The sequence below is a fragment of the Bombina bombina genome, chromosome 11 (assembly GCF_027579735.1).
Source record: "Bombina bombina isolate aBomBom1 chromosome 11, aBomBom1.pri, whole genome shotgun sequence".
In the NCBI taxonomy this organism is placed as follows: domain Eukaryota; kingdom Metazoa; phylum Chordata; class Amphibia; order Anura; family Bombinatoridae; genus Bombina; species Bombina bombina.
In genome coordinates, this window is record NC_069509.1 from 184,541,460 (window position 1) to 184,568,660 (window position 27,201).

Consider the following 27,201-nt stretch of genomic DNA (forward strand, 5'->3'; position numbering starts at 1 on the left):
GCCAGCATTGAGAGGCAAGCGCGATAGCTCTGGGATTAGGAGAGATGCAGAGCGCGCTGGTGCTGTAAGAGCCATGTCTGATACTGCGTCACAGTTTGCAGAACATGAGGACGGAGAGCTTCATTCTGTGGGTGACGGATCTGATCCAGGGAAACCTGATTCAGAGATCTCTAATTTTAAATTTAAGCTTGAGAACCTCCATGTATTGCTTGGGGAGGTTTTAGCTGCTCTGAATGACTGTAACACAGTTGCAATTCCAGAGAAATTGTGTAGGCTGGATAGATACTATGCGGTGCCGGTGTGTACTGATGTTTTCCCTATACCTAAAAGGCTTACAGAAATTATTAGCAAGGAGTGGGATAAACCCGGTGTGCCCTTTTCCCCACCTCCCTATATTTAGATAAATGTTTCCAATAGACGCCACTACACGGGACTTATGGCAGACAGTCCCTAAGGTGGAGGGAGCAGTTTCTACTTTAGCAAAGCGTACCACTATCCCGGTTGAGGATAGTTGTGCTTTTTCGGATCCAATGGATAAAAAATTAGGTTACCTTAAGAAAATGTTTGTTCAACAAGGTTTTATCTTGCAGCCCCTTGCATGCATTGCGCCTGTCACTGCTGCTGCGGCATTCTGGTTTGAGTCTCTGGAAGAGGCCATTCACACAGCTCCATTGGATGAAATTATGGACAAGCTTAAATCACTTAAGCTAGCTAACTCATTTGTTTCTGATGCCATTGTACATTTGACTAAACTAACGGCTAAGAACTCCGGATTCGCCATCCAGGCGCGGAGGGCGCTATGGCTTAAATCCTGGTCAGCTGACTTGACTTCTAAATCTAAATTACTTAATATTCCTTTCAAGGGGCAGACCTTATTCGGGCCCGGCTTGAAGGAAATTATTGCTGACATTACTGGAGGTAAGGGGCATTCCCTTCCTCAGGAAAGGGCCAAATCAAAGGCCAAACAGTCTAATTTTCGTGCCTTTTGAAATTTCAAGGCAGGAGCAGCATCAACTTCCTCCGCTCCAAAACAGGAAGGAACTGTGTCTCGTTTCAGACAGTCCTGGAAACCTAACCAGTCCTGGAACAAGGGCAAGCAGGCCAGAAAACCTGCTACTGCCCCCAAGACAGCATGAAGGAACGGCCCCCTATCCGGAAACGGATCTAGTGGGGGGCAGACTTTCTCTCTTCGCCCAGGCGTGGGCAAGAGATGTCCAGGATGCCTGGGAGTTGGAGATCATATCTCAGGGATATCTTCTGGACTTCAAGGCTTCTCCTCCTCAAGGGAGATTTTATCTTTCAAGGTTATCAGAAAACCAGATAAAGAAAGAGGCATTCCTACGCTGTGTACAAGACCTCCTAGTAATGGGGGTGATCCACCCAGTTCCGCGGACGGAACAAGGATAGGGATTTTATTCAAATCTGTTCGTGGTTCCCAAGAAAGAGGGTACCTTCAGACCAATTCTGGACCTAAAGATCTTAAACAAATTCCTAAGAGTTCCATCATTCAAAATGGAAACTATTCGGACCATCCTGCCCATGATCCAAGAGGGTCAGTACATGACCACAATGGACTTAAAGGATGCCGACCTTCACATACCGATTCACAAAGATAATAATCGGTTCCTAAGATTTGCCTTTCTAGACGGGCATTACCAATTTGTAGCTCTCCCCTTCGGGTTGGCTACGGCCCCGAGAATCTTTACAAAGGTTCTGGGCTCACTTCTGGCGGTTCTAAGACCGCGAGGCATAGCGGTGGCTCCGTATCTAGACGACATCCTGATACAGGCGTCAAGCTTTCAAATTGCCAAGTCTCATACAGAGATGGTTCTGGCATTTCTGAGGTCGCATGGGTGGAAGGTGAATGTGGAAAAGAGTTCTCGATCACCACTCACAAGAGTCTCCTTCCTAGGGACTCTGATAGATTCTGTAGAAATGAAAATTTACCTGACGGAGGCCAGGTTATCAAAACTTTTAAATGCTTGCCGTGTCCTTCATTCCGTTCCACGCCCGTCAGTGGCTCAGTGCATGGAAGTAATCGGCTTAATGGTAGCGGCAATGGACATAGTGCCATTTGCGCGCCTGCAATTGTGCATGCTAGGTCAGTGGAATGGGGATTACTCAGATTTGTCCCCCCTACTAAATCTGGATCAAGAGACCAGAGATTCTCTTCTCTGGTGGCTATCTCGGGTCCATCTGTCCAAGGGTATGACCTTTTGCAGGCCAGATTGGACGATTGTAACAGATGCCAGCCTTCTAGGCTGGGGCGCAGTCTGGAATTCCCTGAAGGCTCAGGGATCGTGGACTCAGGAGGAGAAACTCCTCCCAATAAATATTCTGGAGTTAAAAGCAATATTCAATGCTCTTCTAGCTTGGCCTCAGTTAGCAACACTGAGGTTCATCAGATTTCAGTCGGACAACATCACGACTGTGGCTTAAATCAACCATCAAGGGGGAACCAGGAGCTCCCTAGCGATGTTAGAAGTCTCCAAGATAATTCGATGGGCAGAGTCTCACTCTTGCCACTTGTCAGCGATCCACATCCCAGGCGTGGAGAACTGGGAGGCGGATTTTCTAAGTCGTCAGACTTTTCATCCGGGGGAGTGGGAACTCCATCTGGAGGTGTTTGCTCAACTGGTCCATCGTTGGGGCAAACCAGAACTGGATCTCATGGCGTCTCGCCAGAACGCCAAACTTCCTCGTTGCGGATCCAGGTCCAGGGACCCGGGTGCGACGCTGATAGATGCTCTAGCAGCTCCTTGGTTCTTCAACATGGCTTATGTGTTTCCACCGTTTCCTCTGCTGCCTCGACTGATTGCCAAGGTCAAACAGGAGAGAGCATCAGTGATTCTGATAGCGCCTGCGTGGCCACGCAGGACCTGGTATGCAGACCTAGTGGACATGTCGTCCTGTCCACCATGGACTCTACCTCTGAGACAAGACCTTCTAATACAAGGTCCTTTCAATCATCCAAATCTAATTTCTCTGAGACTGACTGCATGGAGATTGAACGCTTGATCCTATCAAAGCGTGGCTTCTCAGAGTCAGTTATTGATACCTTAATACAGGCACGAAAGCCTGTTACCAGGAAAATCTACCATAAGATATGGCGTAAATACCTGTATTGGTGCGAATCCAAGAGTTACTCATGGAGTAAGGTTGAGATTCATAGGATATTGTCTTTTCTCCAAGAGGGTTTGGAAAAAGGCTTATCTGCTAGTTCGTTAAAGGGACAGATCTCTGCTCTGTCTATTCTTTTGCACAAGCGTCTGGCAGAAGTTCCAGACGTCCAGGCTTTTTGTCAGGCTTTGGCTAGGATTAAGCCTGTGTTTAAAACTGTTGCTCCTCCGTGGAGCTTAAACTTGGTTCTTAAGGTTCTTCAAGGAGTTCCGTTTGAACCCCTTCATTCCATTGATATTAAACTTTTATCTTGTTAAGTTCTGTTTTTGATGGCTATTTCCTCAGCTCGAAGAGTCTCTGAGTTATCTGCCTTACATTGTGATTCTCCTTATCTGATCTTTCATTCAGACAAGGTAGTACTGCGTACTAAACCTGGGTTTTTACCTAAGGTGGTTTCTAATAGGAATATCAATCAAGAGATTGTTGTCCAATCATTGTGCCCTAATCCTTCTTCAAAGAAGGAACGTCTTTTGCATAATTTGGACGTAGTCCGTGCCTTGAAGTTCTACTTGCAGGCAACTAAAGATTTTCGTCAAACATCTGCCCTGTTTGTCGTTTATTCTGGACAGAGGAGAGGTCAAAAAGCTTCGGCAACCTCTCTCTCCTTTTGGCTTTGAAGCATAATACGCTTAGCCTATGAGACTGCTGGACAGCAGCCCCCTGAAAGGATTACAGCTCATTCTACTAGAGCTGTGGCTTCCACCTGGGCCTTTAAGAATGAGGCCTCTGTTGAACAGATTTGCAAGGCTGCGACTTGGTCTTCGCTTCACACTTTTTCAAAATTTGACACTTTTGCTTCTTTGGAGGCTGTTTTTGGGAGAGAGGTTCTACAGGCAGTGGTTCCTGCCTTGTCCCTCCCATCATCCGTGTACTTAAGCTTTGGTATTGGTATCCCACAAGTAATGGATGATCCGTGGACTGGATACACTTAACAAGAGAAAACATAATTTATTCTTACCTGATAAATTTATTTCTCTTGTAGTGTATCCAGTCCACAGCCCGCCCTGTCTTTTTAAGGCAGATCTAAATTTTTAATTAAACTACAGTCACCACTGCACCCTATGGTTTCTCCTTTCTTGTCTTGTTTCGGTCGAATGACTGGATATGACATGTGAGGGGAGGAGCTATATAGCAGCTCTGCTGTGGGTGATCCTCTTGCAACTTCCTGTTGGGAAGGGAATATATCCCACAAGTAATGGATGATCCGTGGACTGGATACACTACAAGAGAAATAAATTTATCAGGTAAGCATAAATTATGTTTTTTGTATTATACAATTCCTGTCAATCACTTCATTGGCTCCACCCATCAATGTTGCTTCTCAGCACTTTATAAACATGTACAGCAGTGCCCCCTGCTGTGCACATCTCTATTAGAGCTATTCCAATAATTGTATTAACTCTATTCATATTGAAACTTGTCCTTTCAAATAGTAAAGTGATGTGTACAGTAGTCCCGCCTGCTATACACATCACTGTCATCATACCTGCGCTTTCGTGACAAAAGAACGCTTTCTAGGTTCTAACATTTTTTTCCTTCATTAGATTGACGTGTACAGCAGTCCCGCCCGCTGTACTCGTCAGTAGGATCCGAGCCGCGTGTTCAGACACATGAATGCTTCCTTCTTTTTTTTTAAACCTTTAGTTGATTGACGTGTATAGCAGTCCCGCCTGCTGTACACGTCACAAGGAAGAAACCGTTCACAGTAAATGGGAGAGTTCAACTAGTGGTTGCTTTTAGACACTTCTCCAATCTGAGCTCCTACAAGAAAATTGACGTGTACAGCAGTCCCGCCCACTGTACATGTCACTGTTATGTGTATAGCTTTTTTTTTTATTACCTAAGCGCATACCTCCAATTGGCTCTGGTCTAAAATGACTTGAGCTTTTAGGACCAACTAAACACCTGTTACTGCACAGAAGCGATCAAACCCCCCCTAGTAACAGGTTTTCACAAGCCCCTTATATTTCTATCCGGTCTGCTAAGTAGTTGAGGTAAACTACAAATCCTATATTTTGTGCTACTCATGCAGAAAAGTAACAAGCTCTGACAGGCTGTGGTTACTATGCTTGTAATGAAATACATGTGTTTAATGGTCCAGATGGCTAAGATTTTGATTGGGTAGAAAAGAGGAGGGAGGCTGGCAGGGGAGCATTAGATATTTTGATGAATAAAAAAAAAAAGTATTTAAAAGTAATAAAAAAGAGGTTTTTATAACAAATATGGCATGAACTTTAAATTTTTAAAAAGTTATATTGAAGAGTTTACCATTCCTTTAAACTCAATATTTAGAGGTATTTTGTTTTCTGGAACTTTTAAAGGGATGGTAAAGTCAAAATTAAAGTTGGAAGAATAAACCAAGGTAGGCTCAGGAGCAGCAATGCAATACTGGGGAGCTAGCTGGTGATTGGTGGCTACAAACACATCTCTTGTCATTGGCACACCAGATATGTTCAGCTAGCTCCCTGTAGTGCATTGCTGCTTATGAGCCTATCTAGCCATAGGACTGATTGCTCATTGGCTGCTGAACGACGAGTCTTTTACTTTGTTTTTTTAAGCATGTGCATTTGGCAGTTGGATTTTTGCACAGTGTTTTACACTTTAGTTGAAATGATTTTTATTGCAGTAATTATAACAAATACAGGTCATATTGTTTATATAATACAAAACGAAACCCCTCCACCATCCCCCGATCAGAAGCTTTAGTCCATCACACAGTGATCCGCTATGGAGAAGTTATCTAAAGGTCCATTAGCACATGAAAGGTGTCTTATAGAGCTGTTGTGGCAAAAATCTTCAGGCCTGTGTTGTTGAGTAGCCAACTATATTACTAAATTTTTAGGGGTGCATTGAAGGGAACAACAGTAAAAAACAAATCAAACAATTTCTCACTTCTCCCTTCTCCACACCCAACCTATGTACTTTATATACTTCCCCCCCCCCTCCCCCAACCCTTCAAAAACCAAACATAAACCAACATAAAATTAAATTACCAACAACTTGCCTGTCGCCTCTTTTCCCTTGCAGCAGATCCGAGAGAAGGGCCCCCACCAGTTTCTAAGCAAAAGTCGAATCTCAGACGCCTGAGCAGCTTTGTGGGTCGTCTCAGAGACCCTATCTGTAGGCAACCTATCCTAATGTCAAAGCTACCTGCTCCCGCCCTCTGTGTATCTAATGTCCTGACAAGATCCAGAAGTTCCATATTTTTAAGAATTGTTCAGTTATTTTTAATGTGGGCTATCGTTTCCAACATTTTATATGTAGCTTGAATCTTGTCCATCACCTCCCCCCATGAGGGTGCTCCTGATTTCCAATATCGTGCTAAGCAAATCCTAGTGGCCGTGCATAGTGTACGTATGAACGTATTGATAGGTGCATTAAAGGGTTTAATGTGTTCGTTTAACAATGCTTGTGACGGTGTTAGAGAGATAGTTTCAGATAAGACTTCGCTAAGTAACTCAGAGAGTTTGAGCCATATTTGTTTGACCTGTGGGCATTCCCACCACATGTGGATATATGTCCCTGTTTCCGCACAGCCTCTATAGCAAAGCTTGTTACCTCTCTGAGTATAATGGGATGTGACTATGGGGGTCAGATACCATCTGAAAGATGTTTTAATAGTTTTCTCTAAAGTCTGCACTAATTAATCCTTTACTAGCTGTATATAGCATTATTTCCCATTCATCCTTAGAGTAGACTTTCTGTAGATCCCTTTCCCATTTCTCCATTATAGGGGATTTAGATGTAAATTTAGCTTTCTGTATTGCTAAGTATATAGCCGAGATTTGTTTTTTGTGACGTTTGGATGTGTTGCAGAAGTGCTCAAGTGTTGTTAACGGTGTTCTAGAGCTATGTGTCCTGAGTTTGGTGATAGCTGAGGTCACTTGTAGGTATAAAAACCAGTGTAGTTTCTCTGGGTTAATTTTTTCTTGTATTTGTTGATAAGTAGCTAATTTGTTATTATGCAGAAAGTCTGCAACCCTATATAATCCTTTGTTTTCCCACTTCCCCAAATGTGTGTAAAAGTCTGGATTTAAAATGGATTTAATTGGTCGCACTACCGAGTCCTGAGGGATTAGGTTTAGGGAATTGGAGAGCGAAACCCATGTTTGCATCATCTCTATCGTGAGCTTTGAGGCTGGCATTCCCCTAAAGGGGTGTCTAGAAAAATCCCATAGTATCTCTTCTGGGGTTTTGTAATCTGTCATAAGCGTCTCCACTTGCACCCACACTAGGTCTTTTGGATTCTTACTCAGTAAAGTAGTTTGCGCCAATCTTGCCGCTTGGTAATAGTGTATTAAGTTTGGCGTTCCCACCCCTCCTAACTGTCTGTGTTGCTGTAGAATCTGGGATGGTATTCTAGCTTTTTTGTTGCCTCTCAGGAAGCCCATCAAGTCAGTTTGTAGTTTGCTAAGATCAGTCAGGGGTACTTTAATTGGGAGGGCCCGAAAGAGGTATAGAAGCCTCGGAAGGATGTTCATTTTAATTGCCGTTAATCGGCCATACCATGAAAATCCGCCCTTTTTCCATGTATTTATATCTTTCCTTATTATTTTATATAAGGGGACATAGTTCAGTCTATATAGGTCTTCTATATTATGTGAGATCTTAATCCCTAAATATTTGATAGACTCTGTAGTCCATGTAAATTCAAAGTTTGTTTCAATCAGTTTTTTAGTGTGATTGGGAAGGGCGATAGGGATAGCTTCACATTTTTCTAAATTAACCCTATATCCTGAGACATCAGAATAGTCCTGTAATACCCGATAAAGATTTGGAAGGCATATAAGTGGTTTAGTCATTGTGAGAAGGACATCGTCCGCAAACAATGACACCTTAAATTCCTGTCCTTTAAGTAAGACTCCGTGTATATCTGGGGTTGACTGAATCGTCGCTGCTAATGGCTCTATGCAGAGCGCAAATAAGAGTGGTGAGAGCGGGCAGCCCTGTCTGGTGCCGTTCAAAATATCTATTAATTTTGACTGATATCCTGCTGCCCTAACAGTAGCTGTGGGGCATGAATAGATGCCTTTGATAGCCTGAACAAACGACCCATGGAACCCAAATCTATTCAAGACCTCTAGCATGTAGTCCCAGTCTATTCTATCAAACGCCTTCTCTGCATCCAAAGAGAGGACCAGAGAAGGCGTTTTCGACTTGCTGAGGTATTCAATTAAGGAGATCGTTCGTCTTGTGTTGTCTGGGGCTTCTCTATCTAAAATAAAACCCACCTGATCAGGGTGGATTAGTGATGTTAGATGTACTTTGAGTCTATTGGCCAAAATCTTGGTGAAAATCTTAATATCCTGATTGATTAGGGAAATGGGTCTATAACTTTGGCAGAGCTTTGGGTTTCTACCTGGTTTGGGTATGACTACTATTTTGGCCTGTAATATTTCGCGTGGGATTTCATTACCTTGTAAAATATCATTGCACAGTGACACTACGTGTGGGACCAAAATTGTTTTATAGAGTTGATAATATTCGCCTGGGAAGCCGTCTGGGCCTGCTGCTTTACCTGGTTTAAGCTCTTTTATGGCATTAAGGACTTCCCTAGTTGTTATCTCTGCATTAAGCTCCTCCCCGGCCTCTTTATCTAAGGGTATGAGTTTAGCGTCATCCAAAAATTTAGCCCTGAGTCGGTTCGTCTGATCGTTATGCGTTACTTTTTCCCCATCATAAAGATGGGCGTAATATTGTGCAAAAGTGTTGGCTATCTCTTGGGGGTTTGAGGTGCAAGAGCCATCATTTGTCTGCAGATATGGTATGGCAAAAGATTTAGTCCTCTCCCTAAGCTTGTGGGCCAGATACTTAACCGGTTTATTTGAGTATAGAAAATACTGTGATTTTAATCTATGTGCTGCTCTCGCAGAAGTCTTGTTCATAATTGTAGCTAATTCTAGTCGTTTGGCCTGTAATTGTGTAAAAATGGTGGGTGATAGATTTCGCTGATGTGACCTGGTAAGTTCATCTATTTGTTTCTGTAGTGTATCTATTTGAAGTCTTGTTGTTTTAGTCAAGGTTGTTTTTTCCTTAATTAGAAGGCCTCTAACGAAGGGTTTGTGTGCTGCCCAGATATTTATAGGGTTGGATGTGGTCCCTACATTCAGGCCACAATATTCTGACAGTGCTTTAGAGATAGATTCACGCGTCTTAGGGTTCTGGAGAACGTAAGGGTCAAAGTTCCAAAATCGCGTCGCACTAGTGTGGAATGTCTGTTTGATATCTATTTGGACTATGGAGTGGTCCGACCAAGCGCATGCGTGAATCTTAGAGGACGCTAGGTCTGGAATCAGAGTTTGGCTGATATAGACATAATCTAGTTTTGAGTAGGATTTGTGTGCCGATGAATAGTATGTATAGTCTTGTGTTCTCCCATATAGAGTGTCCCAGGAGTCTAACATATTATGAGAGAAGAACATCTCTTTTATTTTTTTAATTGTGGAGTTATGCCTCAGTTGTTTTTGGGATAATGGGTTTTTATCTTTGTTTTGGTGGGCGTACATTGATACATTAAAGTCACCCCCCAAGATCAACCGGGAGTGCGACCACTGGGTTAGTAGGTGAGAAACCTGAGCAAAGAAGGATGCTTGTGTTTCATTTGGTGCGTATACATTACAAAATACTAACTGCTTATCATGTTGTCTCCCTTTAAGTATAAGAAACCTGCCCTCCGGGTCCCTAATTGTCTCTTCTACTACGAAACCTACCGATTGGTGTATCAGTATTGACACTCCTCTTTTTTTTGTGTCAGTTATTGAGTGAAAATGTTGTGTATAGCCTCTGGCCCAATATTTAGGTATGACCTCCCTGGTGAAGTGTGTCTCTTGCAGGAATATAATGTTAGCTTTTAGACTAGTATATTGGCTAAGTGCTGTTCTGCGCTTTAAGTCTGTGTTTAGGCCTCTGACATTGTGTGATATCAGTCGAAGGTTACAAGTCATTACCCACGGTTTTACCAGTGGGGGACCCTCCTCCCAGATCCGCAGTCTTTTCATTCTCTATGATTGCCCTTAGGCATTGTTGATATAGTTGTCTCGTATGAGATGATGCATGTAGGTAAACAAGTTGAGTCGACATGGCAAAAACAAAAATAAAAACATAAGAATTTACAAACATTAACAGTCTATTCAAGAACCATGGTAAAACATAAAAACAGAATCTGCTTCTCTTATATAAGAGAACCAGCAATAAAATTGAAAAAAAAAGGTACAAAGGGAGAGCACCATCAACCTCGCCCTCCTTCTTACACAGGTTGACCGTACTCTACCAATCCACCGTGCTAACACTGTATATGTTGCAACAGAATATGTAAAAAAAAAAGGGGGAACAAGAAACTGGCATTAGAAAGAGCAACTACAAATCTTAGACATTGTAAAGAAAGGAAAGGGGATAGCCCCCCCTGGAGACCAACAACCCTTAAAATTCACAACCAAAAGAACCTTTTAACCTTAATTTTAATTAGAGCCCTTTTATCAGGATCCAGTGACCACTGAGGTTCTTCACCAACCACCTCCTTCCTCAATAGTAATAGTAAGTTGAGAGATACTAGAGTCCTCATCTCTCTCTTTACCTCAGCAGGTAGAGCAAAGTTCTTTAAACATCAGATAAGTAAGTGAAAAAGTGTCAAGACTTAGCTTTTCTTTTCGAGACTCTAGTCCATTTCTGTCTCTGTTGTGGAGTAAGGCTTGATGTTGCTTGGGATAGTTCTTCTGGTTGATTCAATTGTGGTATATCAGGAGGTTCCAATTGAAGCTTACGACATATATCCGGAATTTCTGAGACATCTTTTAGATTTAGTGATCTGCCATTGTGCTGGATGTATAGACTAAAGGGAAAACCCCAGCGGTATCCAATTTGGTGTTTTCTTAAGAGTGTGGTAAGTGGTTTCAAATAGCTTCTCCTCTGGAGCGTTCTTATGCAGAGATCTTGAAAAAATTGTATTACCACACCCTGGAACTTGAAGGTTGGATGCTTCCTAGCAGCTGAGAGGATGCTTTCCTTTTCTGGGAATCTGAGAAATTTAACTATAACATCTCTGGGAGGTGCTTCATCCTTCGGTCTGGCCCGTAAAGCTCGGTGAGCTCTCTCCATTTGAAACTTCTCTTCCCCTATTTCTCCTGTTATAGCTTGAAATAGTTGGTGTAAGTAGATGGGAAGTTCTTCCGTCGAAATAGCCTCTGGAATCCCCTTTAACCGCAGGTTACACCTGCGGCTTCTATTTTCGAGATCTTCCAATTTATCATGCATCTCATTAACTTCCTGCTGCTGCATGGAAATCTTTTGTGTTAGATTAGAGAGGTCTTCTGAGGTGGAGGTCTCATTTTCTTCTAAAGTAGCCACCCGTGTGCCTAAATCTGTGATGTCTTGTTTGATATCTGCTAGGCTGTTGGTGACGGTATTTTGGAAAGCATCAATTTTTTCCCATAGTTTATCGAAATTTTTATTGATGTCTTGTTTAGACACAAGGGCTTTCAAGTCCGCTTTTGTAACAGGGATAGCATCGTCATCCATGAGCTGAGAATCTGTGTCAGAGATATTATCTTCCTCTATCCCCATATTAGTGGGTTCTGAAGTTTTCTCACTTCTGGCTGGCTTAAAGAATAAATTAGCTGTAGGCGGTTTAGATCCCTGTGTAGGTTTGTTTTGCTTCCTAACAGACATGTTGATAGAGGGTTAATGCCTGATTACAGAGTTTTTGATAATATGTCAGATCCAGCAAAGATTAAAAGAGCAAGCTAACCTAGTTAATCCTGCTCCTGCTTCTCGCCTATCCTGCTGTGGTCATAGAAAAGTTTATAGTGAATTATGTGGAGGATAGAGGAGCCATCCCAAGATAGGTCTGGATAATTATGAGGAAAGAGGCAGATCCCCAGCCCCTATTTTCAGGAGGATATTGTAGTGTCCCCTATAGTTATTTATTGCAGCTATACACATACTTTCAGCAAACCTTGCTAGCTTAATTGAATTTCTCCCAGTTTTCTGGCTGAGTCCATCAGGCAGGGGCTAAGTAGTAGCGTGCTTTGTTACAGTGCTTAAATAGCATAATGTAGTTGCTAGTAAGGGGAAATTGCTTAATCTAAGGTGTAGCATGAGAGTTTGTCCATTACAGTTATGTATTGCAGCATTTTATGAGCACTTAGCATTTATTTAACCATTTCAGCCGCGCCTTTTCTGTTTTATAGCCATGTAGTTCAAACATAGTAGATGAGGGGTAAAGTGGATCTAATGAATCCAATCCTAATGTGAATCCTCTTTCTCATAAGAATAGGTTAAATGTTCCTGTGTGCAGAAGAAATAAAAGCCGTGCTATAGAATCTTTATTTTGTAGCAGAACCGGCCATGTGGTTTTAAATGTCAGCTTCAACAGTCTCTATCACCATCAACCACTGTATATTAAAATGTGGTGCAGTTTAGCTTCCAGCTTTTATAATTAAATAAGAGCGTTAGTCATATAATATTGTTATAGAGCTTTTATATACAGTTCCTTCATTGTTGCCATCTGCTTTCTAACAGCAGACATGTCAATTTTTGGTAGAGTGTGTACACAATACCTCCTTCGTTCAATAAAGTTCCTGATATCCAAACTCTCTTCCAGAACCGCAATAAACTTCACCCCTCACACACCACCTTACCGCCACAGGCGCACACAGTATGTCTCCTTCTGCTCACTCCCGATCCTCACCGGATATACTTTGCCGCCTTACAACCTATCTCTAGGTTCCATTAATGTCTGGTGTTGCTGATTGTAAACGATTTCCCCTCAAGGTAGGAGGTTTATCTTGGGCATAATGTGCGCCTAATAGATATGTTGCCGTCCATAGTTAGCTACGCCACACATCCAAAATGGCGCCCGGCACTCACTTTCTCCATGTATCGCCGGGATTATAATAAACTCTTAATGTTCGGCAAAAGTTCAGATGGTCTCCCGGTATGTGTACCTCCTCCCCTTGAGCGTTCAAGGAATATTATTCTGCTTGCCTTCACTTATATGCCAGCTAACAGTACAGCATAGCACGGAGCTCACATATTAAGCTGCCATCTCCATCCAGCTCCAGGCTCCGCCTCCTACTTTTTACATATGATATTTTTAACATAAGACAACCTCACCCTCTCGACGTCAGAAAGAAAAAAAAAATAAATGTTAGTTTTTCCAGATCATGTACTATTAGCGTGTTTTACACTTTAAAGGGACAGTCAACACCAGAATTTTTGTTGTTTAAAAAGAAAGATAATCCCTTTTACTCATTCCCCAGTTTTGCATAACCAACACTGTGATAGAAATACACTTTTTACCTCTGTGATTACCCTGTATCTAAGCCTCTGCAAACTGCCCTCTTATTTCAGTTCTTTTGACAGACATCCATTTTAGCCAATCAGTACTCACTCCTGGGTAACTTCACGTGCATGAGCTCAATGTTATCTATATGAAGCTCATGAACTAATGCCCTCTAGTGGTCAAAATGCATTCAGATTAGAGGCAGTCTTCAAGGTTTAAGAAATTAGCATATGAACCTCCTAGTTTTAGCTTTCAACTAAGAATACCAAGAGAACAAAGCAAAATTGGTGCTAAAAGTAAATTGGAAAGTTGTTTATAATTACATTCTCTAAATCATGAAAGTTTTTTTTTTGGACTTGTCTGTCCCTTTAACAAGTGGAAAACCTGCTCCAAAAAAAGACGAATGCCTCAAGCGTCCGCCGCTAACTAAACTGCTGAATGCACATGCCTAGTATTTCACACCAGATGCCATTAAAACTAATGTGTATTGCAGTTTCATTTTATTAATTTAAATGTAGGATTTAATTTTTAGTTAAATGTCCAGATTAATCCGGTACAGCTTTTTTGAATTGGGCACCACTGACCTATAGTGACACAAACTAATATGAGCAAACTAAAGAAAATAATTTCCCTGGCCAATGTAAGAAGCTCCCACACCTTTCTGTTTCATACCTATAAATAGCACTATCTGTAATCGTGTAGCATGTTACTAATAGTTCCTTCTATTTCAGTTGCTAGATAATGTGGAAAATAAAATGAAAGGCACGTGTGTAGAAGGAACCATACCCAAGTTGTTCAGAGGGAAGATGGTGGTAAGTTACATTTGTTTTACTAAATTTAGTTTGTTTTCTGCAGTTTGTGGTGCAACGCTTTGTGTTCTTGTTTACAGTCCTACATACAGTGCAAACACGTGGACTACCGATCTGAGCGGATAGAAGACTATTATGACATCCAGCTAAGTATAAAGGGAAAGAAAAACAGTAAGTTTTTTTTATTTTACGTAAATGTATGTATTAGTAAACCGTACAGAGGTCTGATGTAGCAGACATTAGTCTCAAGCGTGGTTTTACTAATTTATTCTGTACTTTCTTCTACAAGATACGACGAGTCCACGGATTTCATCCTTATGAGATATTATCCTCCTGCTAACAGGAAGTGGCAAAGAGCACCACAGCAGAGCTGTATATATATAGCTCCTCCCTTTCCCCCACCCCCAGTCATTCTCTTTGCCTGTGTTATACTAGGAAGACATGGTAAAGTGAGGTGTTGGTTTTAGTTTCTTCAATCAAGAAGTTTTTTATTTTAAATGGTACCGGTGCATACTATTTTCCTCAGGGGGATATGGAAGAAGATTTCTGCCCTGAGGTTGATGATCTTATCATTTGTAACTAAGATCCACGCTGGTTCCCACAAGACTTCTGAAGGTAACCATGAGACATCTTCAGTGTGGAGACCGGTTTCATGCTACAAGCAGCATTAAGGTATGTGCAGCCTCTTTATTCTGAGGAGACTTGGTATATCAGAACTGGCTGACATTTATTTCCCTGTATGGGAATGGGGTAAGCAGTAATCCTATTTTAACAAGAGGGGTGTTACTGGAGTCCCTAGATTTTATTTATAAATGGTTGACTTTATATGGGCATTATGTGACATGAGAGGCAAAGAAAAACGATACATTCTGTTTTTTATTTTTGACATTAAAACCTATTTGGTTAATAGTGTGTTTGAGGGGTTATACTGTGTTGTGAATAACTTGGGTGTAAAACAGCTTTCCCATGCGGTTGTGTTTTGGGCCTAGTCCAGCATCGACCTTAAGGGGCAGAGCTTATTTCTCTTGTTAAGTGTGTTCAGTCCACGGGTCATCCATTACTTATGGGATATATTCTCCTTCCCAACAGGAAGTTGCAAGAGGATCACCCAAGCAGAGCTGCTATATTGCTCCTTCCCTCACATGTCATACCCAGTCATTCTCTTGCAACCCTCAACAAAGAAGGTCGCGAGAGGAGCTGGAGTTTTTACTTAACTATTCTTCAATCAAAAGTTTATTTTAAATGGCACCGGAGTGTGCTGTTTTTCTATCTCAGGCAGTATTTGGAAGAAGAAACTGCCTGCGTTTTTTATCTATGATCTTAGCAGGCGTAACTAAGATCCACTGGCTGTTCTCGACATTCCGAGGAGTGGGGTAACTTCAGACTGGGAATAGCATGCAGGGTCCTACGCAAATGAGGTATGTGCGGTACTTTATTTTCTGGTAATGGAATTGACTAAGAAAATACTGCTGTTACCGTATGATGTAAGTACAGCCTTAAATGCAGTAGTAGCAACTGGTATCAGGCTGATAAATGTATGCGCAGTCGAGTTATATTCTAGGGACTAGAATTTGACTGAGAAAATACTGTTAACACTGAAATAATACTTAAGCCTTCTCTGCAGTGGTAGCGACTGGTAGCAGGCTTAGTGATAGCTTTGCATGACATTGAAAAATGTTGTTTTTTAATAAAACGTTTACTGGCATGTTATTCGTTTTTTGTGAGGTACTTTGGTGATAAATCGCTTTGGGCATGATTTTTTCCACATGGCTAACATATTTTTCTGCATGGAAACAGTTATATCAGGGCTCCCACTGTTGTGATTGGAGTGGGAGGGCCCTTGTTTTAGCGCCTTGTTGCGCAGTTAAAATTATTGCACAGTCTTTCTGCTTCTTCCTCCTTGATCCAGGACGTCTCTAGAGAGCTCAGGGGTCTGCAAATTTCATTTGTGAGGGAGGTAATCAGTCACAGCAGATCTGTGACAGTGTGCTGACTGTGATTAAAAGCGTTAAATCTTAATTGATATCTGTTTTATCCGTTTTGGGTATCGAGGGGTTAATCATCCTTTTTGCTAATGGGTGCAATCCTCTGCTAATAGTACACTTCTTGTTAAGAATTGTTTAATTATATCTGTATTTTTGAAGCGCTGCAGCGTTTTTTATATTGCTTGTAAAACTTATTGAAAGTGATTTCCAAGCTTGTTAGTCTCATTGCTAAGTCTGTTTTAAACATGTCTGATTCAGAGGAAACTGTTTGTTCATCATGTTCAAAAGCCAATGTGGAGCCCAATAGAACGATGTGTACCAATTGTATTGATATTGCTTTGAATAAAAGTCAATCTGTACCGATAAAGAAGCTATCACCAGACAACGAGGGGGAAGTTATGCCGCCTAACTCTCCTCACGTGTCAGTACCTGCGCCTCCCGCTCGGGAGATGCGTAGGATTGAGACACCTAGTACATCTAGGCCCTTACAAATCACTTTACATGATATGGCTAATGTTATGAAAGAAGTATTATATAATATGCCCGAATTAAGGGGCAAACGCGATAGCTCTGGGTTAAGGACAGAGCGCGCTGATGACACGAGAGCCATGTCTGATACTGCGTCACAACTTGCAGAGCATGAGGACCGTGAGCTTCATTCTGTCGGTGACGGTTCTGATTCGGGGAGACCGGATTCAGAAATTTCAAATTTTAAATTTAAGCTTGAAAACCTCCGTGTGTTACTAGGGGAGGTATTGGCGGCTCTGAATGATTGCGACACGGTGGCAATTCCAGAGAAATTGTGTAGGTTGGATAGATACTATGCGGTACCGGTGTGTACTGACGTTTTTCCTATACCAAAAAGACTTACAGAAATTATCAGTAAGGAGTGGGATAGACCCGGTGTGCCTTTTTCCCCTCCCCCGATATTTAGAAAAATGTTCCCTATAGACGCCACCACACAAGACTTATGGCAGACCCTCCCTAAGGTGGAGGGAGCAGTTTCTACGTTAGCCAAGCGTACCACTATCCCGGTGGAGGATAGCTGTGCTTTCTCAGATCCAATGGATAAAAAATTAGAGGGTTATCTTAAGAAAATGTTTGTACAACAGGGTTTTATATTGCAGCCTCTTGCATGCATTGCGCCTTTCACGGCTGCAGCGGCATTCTGGTTTGAGTCTCTGGAAGAGGCGATTCGCACAGAGCCGTTGGATGAGGCCTTGAGCAAAGTTAGAACCCTTAAGCAAGCTAATGCGTTTGTTTCAGATGCCGTAGTACATCTAACCAAACTTACGGCTAAATTCCGGATTCGCCATACAGGCGCGCAGAGCGCTCTGGCTTAAATCCTGGTCAGCGGATGTAACTTCCAAGTCTAAACTACTTAACATTCCTTTCAAAGGGCAGACCTTATTCGGGCCCGGCTTGAAGGAAATTATTGCTGACATTACGGGAGGTAAGGGCCACGCCCTTCCTCAGGACAGGGCCAAACCAAAGGCCAAACAGTCTAATTTTCGTGCCTTTCGTAACTTCAAGGCAGGAGCTGCATCGACTTCCTCCGCTCCAAAACAGGAAGGAACTACTGCTCGTTACAGACAAGGTTGGAAAGGCAACCAGTCATGGAACAAGGGCAAGCAGGCCAGAAAGCCTTCTCCCGCCCCTAAGACAGCATGAAGTCAGGGCCCCCTATCCAGAGACCCCTATCCAGGGCCCCCTATCCAGTGGGGGGCAGACTTTCTCTCTTTGCCCAGGCTTGGGCATGAGATGTGCAGGATCCCTGGACGTTAAAGATTATATCTCAGGGATACCTTCTGGATTTCAAATCCTCTCCTCCACAAGGGAGGTTCCATCTTTCGAGGTTATCGACAAACCTAGTAAAGAGAGAGGCATTTCTACAATGTGTACAAGACCTCTTAATCATGGGGGTGATCCACTCAGTTCCGCGATCGGAACAGGGACAAGGATTTTACTCAAATCTATTTGTGGTTCCCAAAAAAGAGGGAACCTTCAGACCAATCTTGGACTTAAAGATCTTAAACGAATTCCTAAGGGTACCATCGTTCAAGATGGAAACCATTCGAACCATCCTACCCATGATCCAAGAGGGTCAATATATGACCACAGTGGACTTAAAGGATGCTTACCTTCATATACCGATTCACAAAGATCATTATCGGTACCTGAGGTTTGCCTTTCTAGACAGGCATTACCAGTTTGTGGCTCTTCCCTTCGGGTTAGCCACGGCCCCGAGAATTTTTACGAAGGTTCTGGGCTCACTTCTGGCGGTACTAAGACCACGAGGCATAGCGGTGGCTCCGTACCTAGACGACATTCTGATACAAGCGTCAAGTTTTCAGAATGCAAAGTCTCATACAGAGATAGTTCTAGCATTTCTGAGGTCGCATGGGTGGAAAGTGAACGTGGAAAAGAGTTCTCTGTTACCACTCACACGGGTTCCTTTTCTAGGGACTCTTATAGATTCTGTAGAGATGAAGATTTAACTGACGGAGTCCAGGTTATCAAAGATTCTCAATGCTTGCCGTGTCCTTCATTCCATTCCAAGCCCATCGGTAGCTCAGTGCATGGAGGTAATCGGCTTAATGGTAGCGGCAATGGACATAGTGCCATTTGCGCGCCTGCATCTCAGACCGCTGCAACTATGCATGCTCAGTCAATGGAACGGGGATTACTCAGATCTGTCTCCTTTGCTAAATCTGGACCAGGAGACCAGAGATTCGCTTCTCTGGTGGTTGTCACCGGTTCATCTGTGCAAAGGAATGACCTTTCGCAGGCCAGATTGGACGATTGTAACAACGGATGCCAGCCTTCTAGGCTGGGAAGCAGTCTGGAATTCCCTGAAGGCTCAGGGATCGTGGACTCAGGAGGAGAAACTCCTCCCAATAAACATTCTAGAATTAAGAGCAATATTCAATGCTCTTCTGGCTTGGCCTCGGTTAGCAAAGCTGAGGTTCATCAGATTTCAGTCGGATAATATCACGACTGTGGCTTACATCAATCATCAAGGGGGAACCAGGAGTTCCCTAGCGATGTTGGAAGTCTCGAAGATAATTCGCTGGGCAGAGTCTCACTCTTGCCACCTGTCAGCGATTCACATCCCAGGCGTAGAGAACTGGGAGGCGGATTTCCTAAGTCGCCGGACTTTTCATCCGGGAGAGTGGGAACTTCACCCAGAGGTATTTGCTCAACTGATTTGTCGTTGGGGCAAACCGGATCTGGATCTCATGGCATCTCGCCAGAACGCGAAGCTTCCTTGTTACGGATCCAGGTCCAGGGACCCGGGAGCGGTGCTGGTAGATGCATTAGCAGCCCCTTGGGTTTTCAACATAGCTTATGTGTTTCCACCATTTCCGTTGCTACCTCGGCTGATTGCCAGGATCAAACAGGAGAGGGCATCGGTAATTCTGATAGCGCCTGCGTGGCCACGCAGGACCTGGTATGCAGACCTAGTGGACATGTCGTCCTGTCCTCCATGGTCTCTTCCTCTGAGGCAGGACCTTCTAATTCAGGGTCCTTTCAACCATCCAAACCTAATTTCTCTGAGGCTGACTGCTTGGAAATTGAACGCTTGATTCTATCAAAGCGTGGGTTTTCGGATTCGGTTATTGATACATTAATACAGGCTCGGAAACCTGTGACAAGAAAAATTTACCATAAGATATGGCGTAAATATTTATATTGGTGCGAATCCAAGAGTTACTCATGGAGTAAGGTTAGGATTCCTAGGATATTAGCTTTTCTACAAGAGGGTTTAGAAAAGGGTTTATCCGCTAGTTTGCTAAAGGGACAGATTTCAGCTCTGTCTATTCATTTACACAAACGTCTGGCAGAGCATCCAGACGTCCAGGCCTTTTGTCAGGCTTTGGCTAGAATTAAGCCTGTGTTTAAAGCTGTTGCTCCTCCGTGGAGCTTAAACTTGGTTCTTAAAGTTCTTCAGGGTGTTCCGTTTGAACCCCTTCATTCCATTGATATTAAGCTTTTATCTTGGAAAGTTTTGTTTTTGATGGCTATTTCCTCGGCTCGAAGAGTATCTGAGTTATCTGCCTTACATTGTGATTCTCCTTATCTGATCTTTCATTCAGATAAGGTAGTTCTGCGTACTAAACCTGGGTTTTTACCGAAGGTTGTTTCTAACAGGAATATCAATCAAGAGATTGTTGTTCCATCATTATGTCCTAATCCTTCTTCAAAGAAGGAACGTCTTTTGCATAATCTAGACGTGGTCCATGCTCTGAAGTTCTACTTACAGGCAACTAAAGATTTTAGACAAACTTCTTCTCTGTTTGTCGTTTACTCTGGGCAGAGGAGAGGTCAAAAGGCTTCGGCTACCTCTCTCTCTTTTTGGCTTCGTAGCATAATACGTTTAGCCTATGAGACTGCTGGACAGCAGCCTCCTGAAAGAATTACAGCTCATTCCACTAGAGCTGTGGCTTCCACCTGGGCCTTTAAGAATGAGGCCTCTGTTGAACAGATTTGCAAGGCTGCAACTTGGTCTTCACTTCATACTTTTTCCAAATTTTACAAATTTGACACTTTCGCTTCTTCGGAGGCTGGTTTTGGGAGAAAGGTTCTACAGGCAGTGGTTCCTTCTGTTTAATGTTCCTGCCTTGTCCCTCCCATCATCCGTGTACTTAGCTTTGGTATTGGTATCCCATAAGTAATGGATGACCTGTGGACTGAACACACTTAACAAGAGAAAACATAATTTATGCTTACCTGATAAATTTATTTCTCTTGTAGTGTGTTCAGTCCACGGCCCGCCCTGTCTTTTTTTTGAGGCAGGTTCTAAAGTTTAAAATTATAACTCCAGTCACCACTGCACCTTATAGTTTCTCCTTTCTCGTCTTGTTTCGGTCGAATGACTGGATATGACATGTGAGGGGAGGAGCTATATAGCAGCTCTGCTTGGGTGATCCTCTTGCAACTTCCTGTTGGGAAGGAGAATATATCCCATAAGTAATGGATGACCTGTGGACTGAACACACTACAAGAGAAATAAATTTATCAGGTAAGCATAAATTATGTTTTTCACACACACAGATGCGCACTTCCTTCAGGCTAGGCAGCAGCAAGCAGTAACTCCGGTGGCTCCTGGAGTGTTGGAAAGTTGTTTCGAAGTACCCTGGGGGCAGGTAGGCGCCACAGAAGAGCTGTGGCGAGGTGCAGAGGGTATTTTTGACTGTTAAAGGACCAGTCAACACAGTAGATTTAAATAATCAACAAATGCAAGATAAGACAATGCAATAGCACTTAGTCTGAACTTCAAATAAGTAGTACATTTTAAAAGTTATGTCTTTTTGCACTCCCCCTGTACCATGTGACAGCCATCAGCCAATCACAAATGCATACACGTACCATGTGACAGCCATCAGCCATTCACAAATGCATACACACTTATTCTTGCACATGCTCAGTAGGAGCTGGTGACTCAAAATGTCAGATTCCAGTCGGCCTATATCAATCATCAGGGGGGAACAAGGAGTTCCTTAGCGATGAGAGAGGTATCCAAAATAATCTGTTGGGCGGAGGCCCACTTTAGTCATCTGTCAGCAATCCACATCCCAGGAGTAGAGAACTGGGAGGCGAATTTTCTAAGCAGACAGACTTTTCATCCGGGGGAGTGGGAGCTCCATCCGGAGGTATTTGCCACATTGATTCTCCGATGGGGCAAACCGGAATTGGATCTGATGGCATCTCGACAGAATGCCAAGCTTCCGAGATATGGATCCAGGTTGAGGGATCCCCAGGCCGAACTGATAGATGCCTTGGCAGTGCTTTGGTCGTTCAGCCTAGCTTATGCGTTTCCTCTACTTCCACACGTGATTGCTCGAATCAAACAGATGGCTTTGGTGATCCTGATAGCGCCTGCGTGGCCACGCAGGACTTGGTATGCGGATCTAGTGGACATGTCTTCACTACCACCGTGGAAACTTCCTTTGAGACAGGACCTTCTCATTCAAGGTCCTTTCCAACATCCAAATCTAACTTCTCTGCAGCTGACTGCGTGGAGATTGAACGCTTGATTTTATTGAAGCGAGGATTCTCTGATTCTGTTATCAGTACTTTGATACAGGCTAGAAAGCCTGTCACTAGAAAGATCTATCATAAGTTATGGTGTAAATATCTTTATTGGTGTGAATCCAAGGGCTACTCATGGAGTAAAGTTAGGATTCCTAGGATTCTGTCTTTTTTTCTCCAAGAAGGATTGGAGAAAGGCTTATCAGCTAGTTCCTTAAAGGGACAAATTTCTGCGTTGTCAATTTTGTTTCACAAACGTTTGGCAGATGTGCCAGATGTTCAGTCTTTTTGTCAGGCTCTAACCAGAATTAAGCCTGTATTTAGACCAGTTACTCCTCCCTGGAGTTTGAATTTAGTTCTTCGAGTTCTTCAAGGGGTTCCGTTTGAACCTTTACATTCCATAGATATAAAATTATCTTGGAAAGTTCTGTTTTTGGTTGCTATTTCTTCTGCTTGACGAGTTTCTGAACTTTCAGCGTTATAGTGTGTTTTTCCTTATCTCATTTTTTATTCTGATAAGGTGGTTTTACGCTCCAAGAAGGAGCGTCTGTTACATAACTTGGACGTGGTCCGTGCCTTAAAGTTTTACTTACAGGCAACTAAGGATTTCAGTCATCTTCATTGTTTATTCTGGAAAGCGTAGGGGTCAGAAAGCTACAGCTACCACTTTCTTTTTGGCTAAGAAGTATCATCCACCTGGCATCTGAGACTGCTGGACAGCAGCCTCCTGAAAGAATTACGGCTCATTCCACTAAAGCTGTGGCTTCCACATGGGCTTTTAAAAATGATGCATCTGTTGAACAGATTTGTAAGGCTGCGACTTGGTCGTCCCTTCATACCTTTTCCAAATTTTCCAAATTTGATACTTTTGCTTCTTCTGAGGCTGTTTTTGGGAGGAAAGTTCTTCAAGCAGTGGTGCCTTCAGTTTAGGTCTCTGTTTTGTCCCTCCCTTTCATCCGTGTCCTGTTGCTTTGGTATTGTATCCCACAAGTAAGGATGAAATCCGTGGACTCGTCATATCTTGTAGAAGAAAAGGAAATTTATGCTTACCTGATAAATTGATTTCTTCTAAGATACGACGAGTCCACGGCCCTCCCTGTCAATTTGAGACAGATTATATTTTTTATTATTTACAACTTCAGTCACCTCTGCACCTTTTAGCTTTTCCTTTCTCTTCCTATAAACTTTGGTCGAATGACTGGAGGTGGGGGTAAAGGGAGGAGCTATATATACAGCTCTGCTGTGGTGCTCTTTGCCACTTCCTGTCAGCAGGAGGTTAATATCCCACAAGTAAAGATGAAATCCGTGGACTTGTCGTATCGTAGAAGAAATCAATTTATCAGGTAAGCATACATTTCCTTTTTTATCTATTCATAATAATCACCACTAATAACTGTGGTAATAGTTAATATGGCTTTTATATCTCACGTGTTTGCTCCTGATCTTGCCAATTTATAATTGCATTTCTGACAATCGGCTTATGTAGTTAACACCCTGTTTGGCAGGTTTGAGTTATGGGGTTGGTTGGTCTAGCTGCTTCTAGTGACGTCATATGTAGAACTACAGTAGTCTGATATTGTGACATACAGTGAAGACATACTAAAGCTATTGTGTAATGTCAGCTCTGTACACAAGAATGGTCCATATATTTCAGCAATTTTGTCATATTAGACTGAATTGATTTTGATTTAGAGGGACAGTAGTCAAAATGAAACTTACATGATTCAGATAGGGCATGTAATTTTATAAAACTTTCCAATTTACTTTTGTCAACACATTTACTTTGTTCTCTTGGTATTCTTTATTGAAAGCTAAACCTAGGTAGGCTCATATGATTTCTAAGCCCATAAGGCCGCCTCTTATATCAGTGCATTTTGACAGTCCCTGTAAAGCCTTTAAATATCAGGGCCTTAGTATTTGGCTTTGGTAAACAGATAATATACAGAAGCATGCATGTGTACAGAAAGTGATAAAATAAAGAGATCGGATTTCCCCGCAACCTGGGTGGTGGTCTCGGAACAAAACCAGCTATTTCATATACAAAAATAAACAAGTATTTTCATATACATTTTATACTCTGCAGCTGATATAACAAGCCATTTGAAATACATCAAGAGAAACTATTTTGCAGTATTCTGTCCCTTTTCAAGGCAAGTCTGAATATTAAAGCAATTGGTTGGCATTTTGCTTTTTAAACATACTTTGTATGTGTTTTTTTTTTTTTTTGTGTTGTGGACTTTTTACACCTTTTCCATCAATTTTTCAGCTCGTAGAAGAAAGTGTGAAAATTTGAATACACTGTATGTAGAATTTTTACATTCTGTATAATAGAATTTCTACATAAGCTGTATATATTTCATTTGTACGCTGTATATAGAATTTGTACATACTGTATAATAGAAGTTCTATGTAAGCTGTATATATTTCATTTTTATGTACGCTGTGTATAGCATTTGTATGTACGCTGTGTATAGCATTTGTACGTACGCTGTATATAGAATGTAACCACGTCTTTATTCATATAAATGTTTTTCTTTTCTAGTATTTGAGTCATTTATTGACTATGTGGCAGTGGAGCAGCTGGATGGCGATAACAAGTATGACGCAGGGGAGCACGGTTTGCAGGTGACACTTTTGATGGATTTGTTTTCATTGTATAGCTTTAGCTGTTGGAAGACATGAAATAAACGTGTTTTTTATTTCCTGAAACCATTGCAGTATTATCTTTGGGGCAGCTCCGTCCCTCATGAGCTGCTCCATAACTCCTTCAAACAATACCAAATTTGAAAAACATTTTTATTTTGTTTGGGGTTTCTCCCCCCTTCATTTTAAAGGGACAGTCTACACTAAAATTGTTATTTAAAATGATAGATAACACCGTTACTACCCATTCCCCAGCCTTGCACGACCAACATTGTTATATTAATATACTTTATAACCTTTAAACCTCTAAATTTCTGCCTGTTTCTAAGCCACTACAGACAGCCTCTTATCACATGCTTTTGTATTTGCTTTTCACAACAGAAGACTGCTAGTGCATGTGAACCATATAGATGTAATGTAGAACATTCTTACAAAACTGCTGCAGTCATGGGCCCGCGCCTGATCTCCCTGCTTTTCAACAAAAAACACCAAGGGAACAGAGTATTTGATTATAGAAGTAAAGTAGAGTTATTTAAAATGTGTATGCTCTTTCTGAATCCTAAAAGAAAAATGTTGGGTTTCATGTCCCTTTTAAACTATTATGAATTATCCCAAATTGCTGTCCTTTATGCACCTCATCCGCATCTTTAGATTTGTGTAGAACTTACGGATGCTTCTATTAGGTTAGTTTCTTGATCTTTACATATTCTCAGTTTTTATTTTTTTGTTTAATTAGATACAAACTTAAGAAAACATGGACGTTTGTCTGGACAGCAAACGCCTTTTAAAGCTACAACAATAAATTTCTATGATCATTAATAGGATGAATGCGGAAGAAGACGGCTACTTGCAGCCTTTGGCTTTTTTGGTGCCAGGTTTATTCCTGTGAAAGTTTCACACGAACATCTGGATTTGCACAGATCTTAGTGTAATGCACTTTCATAAGAATAAATCAGCTGAAGGCCGTGAGCAGTCTCTGCATTCAGCGGCTAACAAAGCTGCCGAGTGCACAGGCCTACACATTAATTTTCTGATCAAATTGTTCCTTCCTATTAAAAAGTTACCAGGTACAATAGCCCAACAATGGAAAGTGCTGTAAAAAGGGGACATTCGTATATTTCTTTATCAGACTATTGTTATATTAGTGCATCCAGTTGTCCTTCAGCTTTCCTACTAAGTGACTAAACTGTGATGGACGTTTCTAGAATAGATCTGATTAGATAAGACCATATATTTGACTGCAATTACCTATGGAATTATGTGCAGACATTTATATAATTAGCACAGGCCAGCCATCCTCCTAGACCTCAAAAACTGACTTTATGGCATGAAAAGAGGAGTAAAAAGACTTTTGAAGATATTTAAAAACAGGTGGATACTTTGGTTGCCAGCAAGCTTTGTATATTTGCTAACTATAAAGTATGGCGTCATATTAATGGAAATGGATTACTTTGAGATTGTAATTTAAAATGTCTAATTGACACCTTTCTCCTGTAATTTAATGACAAAATGGGGTTTTCCAGTTCTGAGAATGAGAAGCTTACTGTGCAGATATCACAATATTAACTCCCATATCTAACGGGTGATAAATGGACATAAACAGTATTGTATCTTAAGTAGCATGATAATTAGTGTGTCTATTATGAAACTCTTTCAGCTAGGGCTGCAACTAAAGATTATTTCCATAATCAATTAATCGGAAGATTATTTTTTTTGATTAATCGGATAAAAAATAATTTTTTTCCTATATTTAAAATAAATTCCATGTACTGAGTGTTATAAATATAAAGTTCAGACTAAAACTTTACATTAACACAACTGTTGGTCTAATTTTTTTAAGCAGCAAAACAAAACCACAAACTGTTTTTGTAAGAGGTAGACTACCACTGTTTATAACATTCTGTTATTCACTCTTTCAGAAACTTTGCATTGAAATGCAAAAAATGTCAACGTGTTCACATGCTCCTGGTTGAGGCTGGCTCTCTTTTTCTCCAACATAGGTGTGTCCGGTCCACGGCGTCATCCTTACTTGTGGGGATATTCTCTTCCCCAACAGGAAATGGCAAAGAGCCCAGCAAAGCTGGTCACATGATCCCTCCTAGGCTCCGCCTACCCCAGTCATTCTCTTTGCCGTTGTACAGGCAACATCTCCACGGAGATGGCTTAGAGTTTTTTTAGTGTTTAACTGTAGTTTTTATTATTCAATCAAGAGTTTATTTTAAAATAGTGCTGGTATGTACTATTTACTCTGAAACAGAAAAGAGATGAAGAT

General features: G+C 41.7%; 1 protein-coding gene across 1 annotated transcript in view; it reads left to right on the plus strand.

Annotated features, from left to right (window-relative positions):
• Window positions 1-27,201, plus strand: part of USP7 (ubiquitin specific peptidase 7) — a 345,176-nt gene that overhangs the window by 109,819 nt on the left and 208,156 nt on the right. Inside the window, exons 9-11 of the mRNA XM_053694268.1 lie at window positions 14,191-14,271; window positions 14,349-14,439; window positions 24,829-24,911. Of these exons, the coding sequence (XP_053550243.1) occupies window positions 14,191-14,271; window positions 14,349-14,439; window positions 24,829-24,911 (255 nt within the window). The remainder of the gene's footprint in view (window positions 1-14,190; window positions 14,272-14,348; window positions 14,440-24,828; window positions 24,912-27,201) is intronic.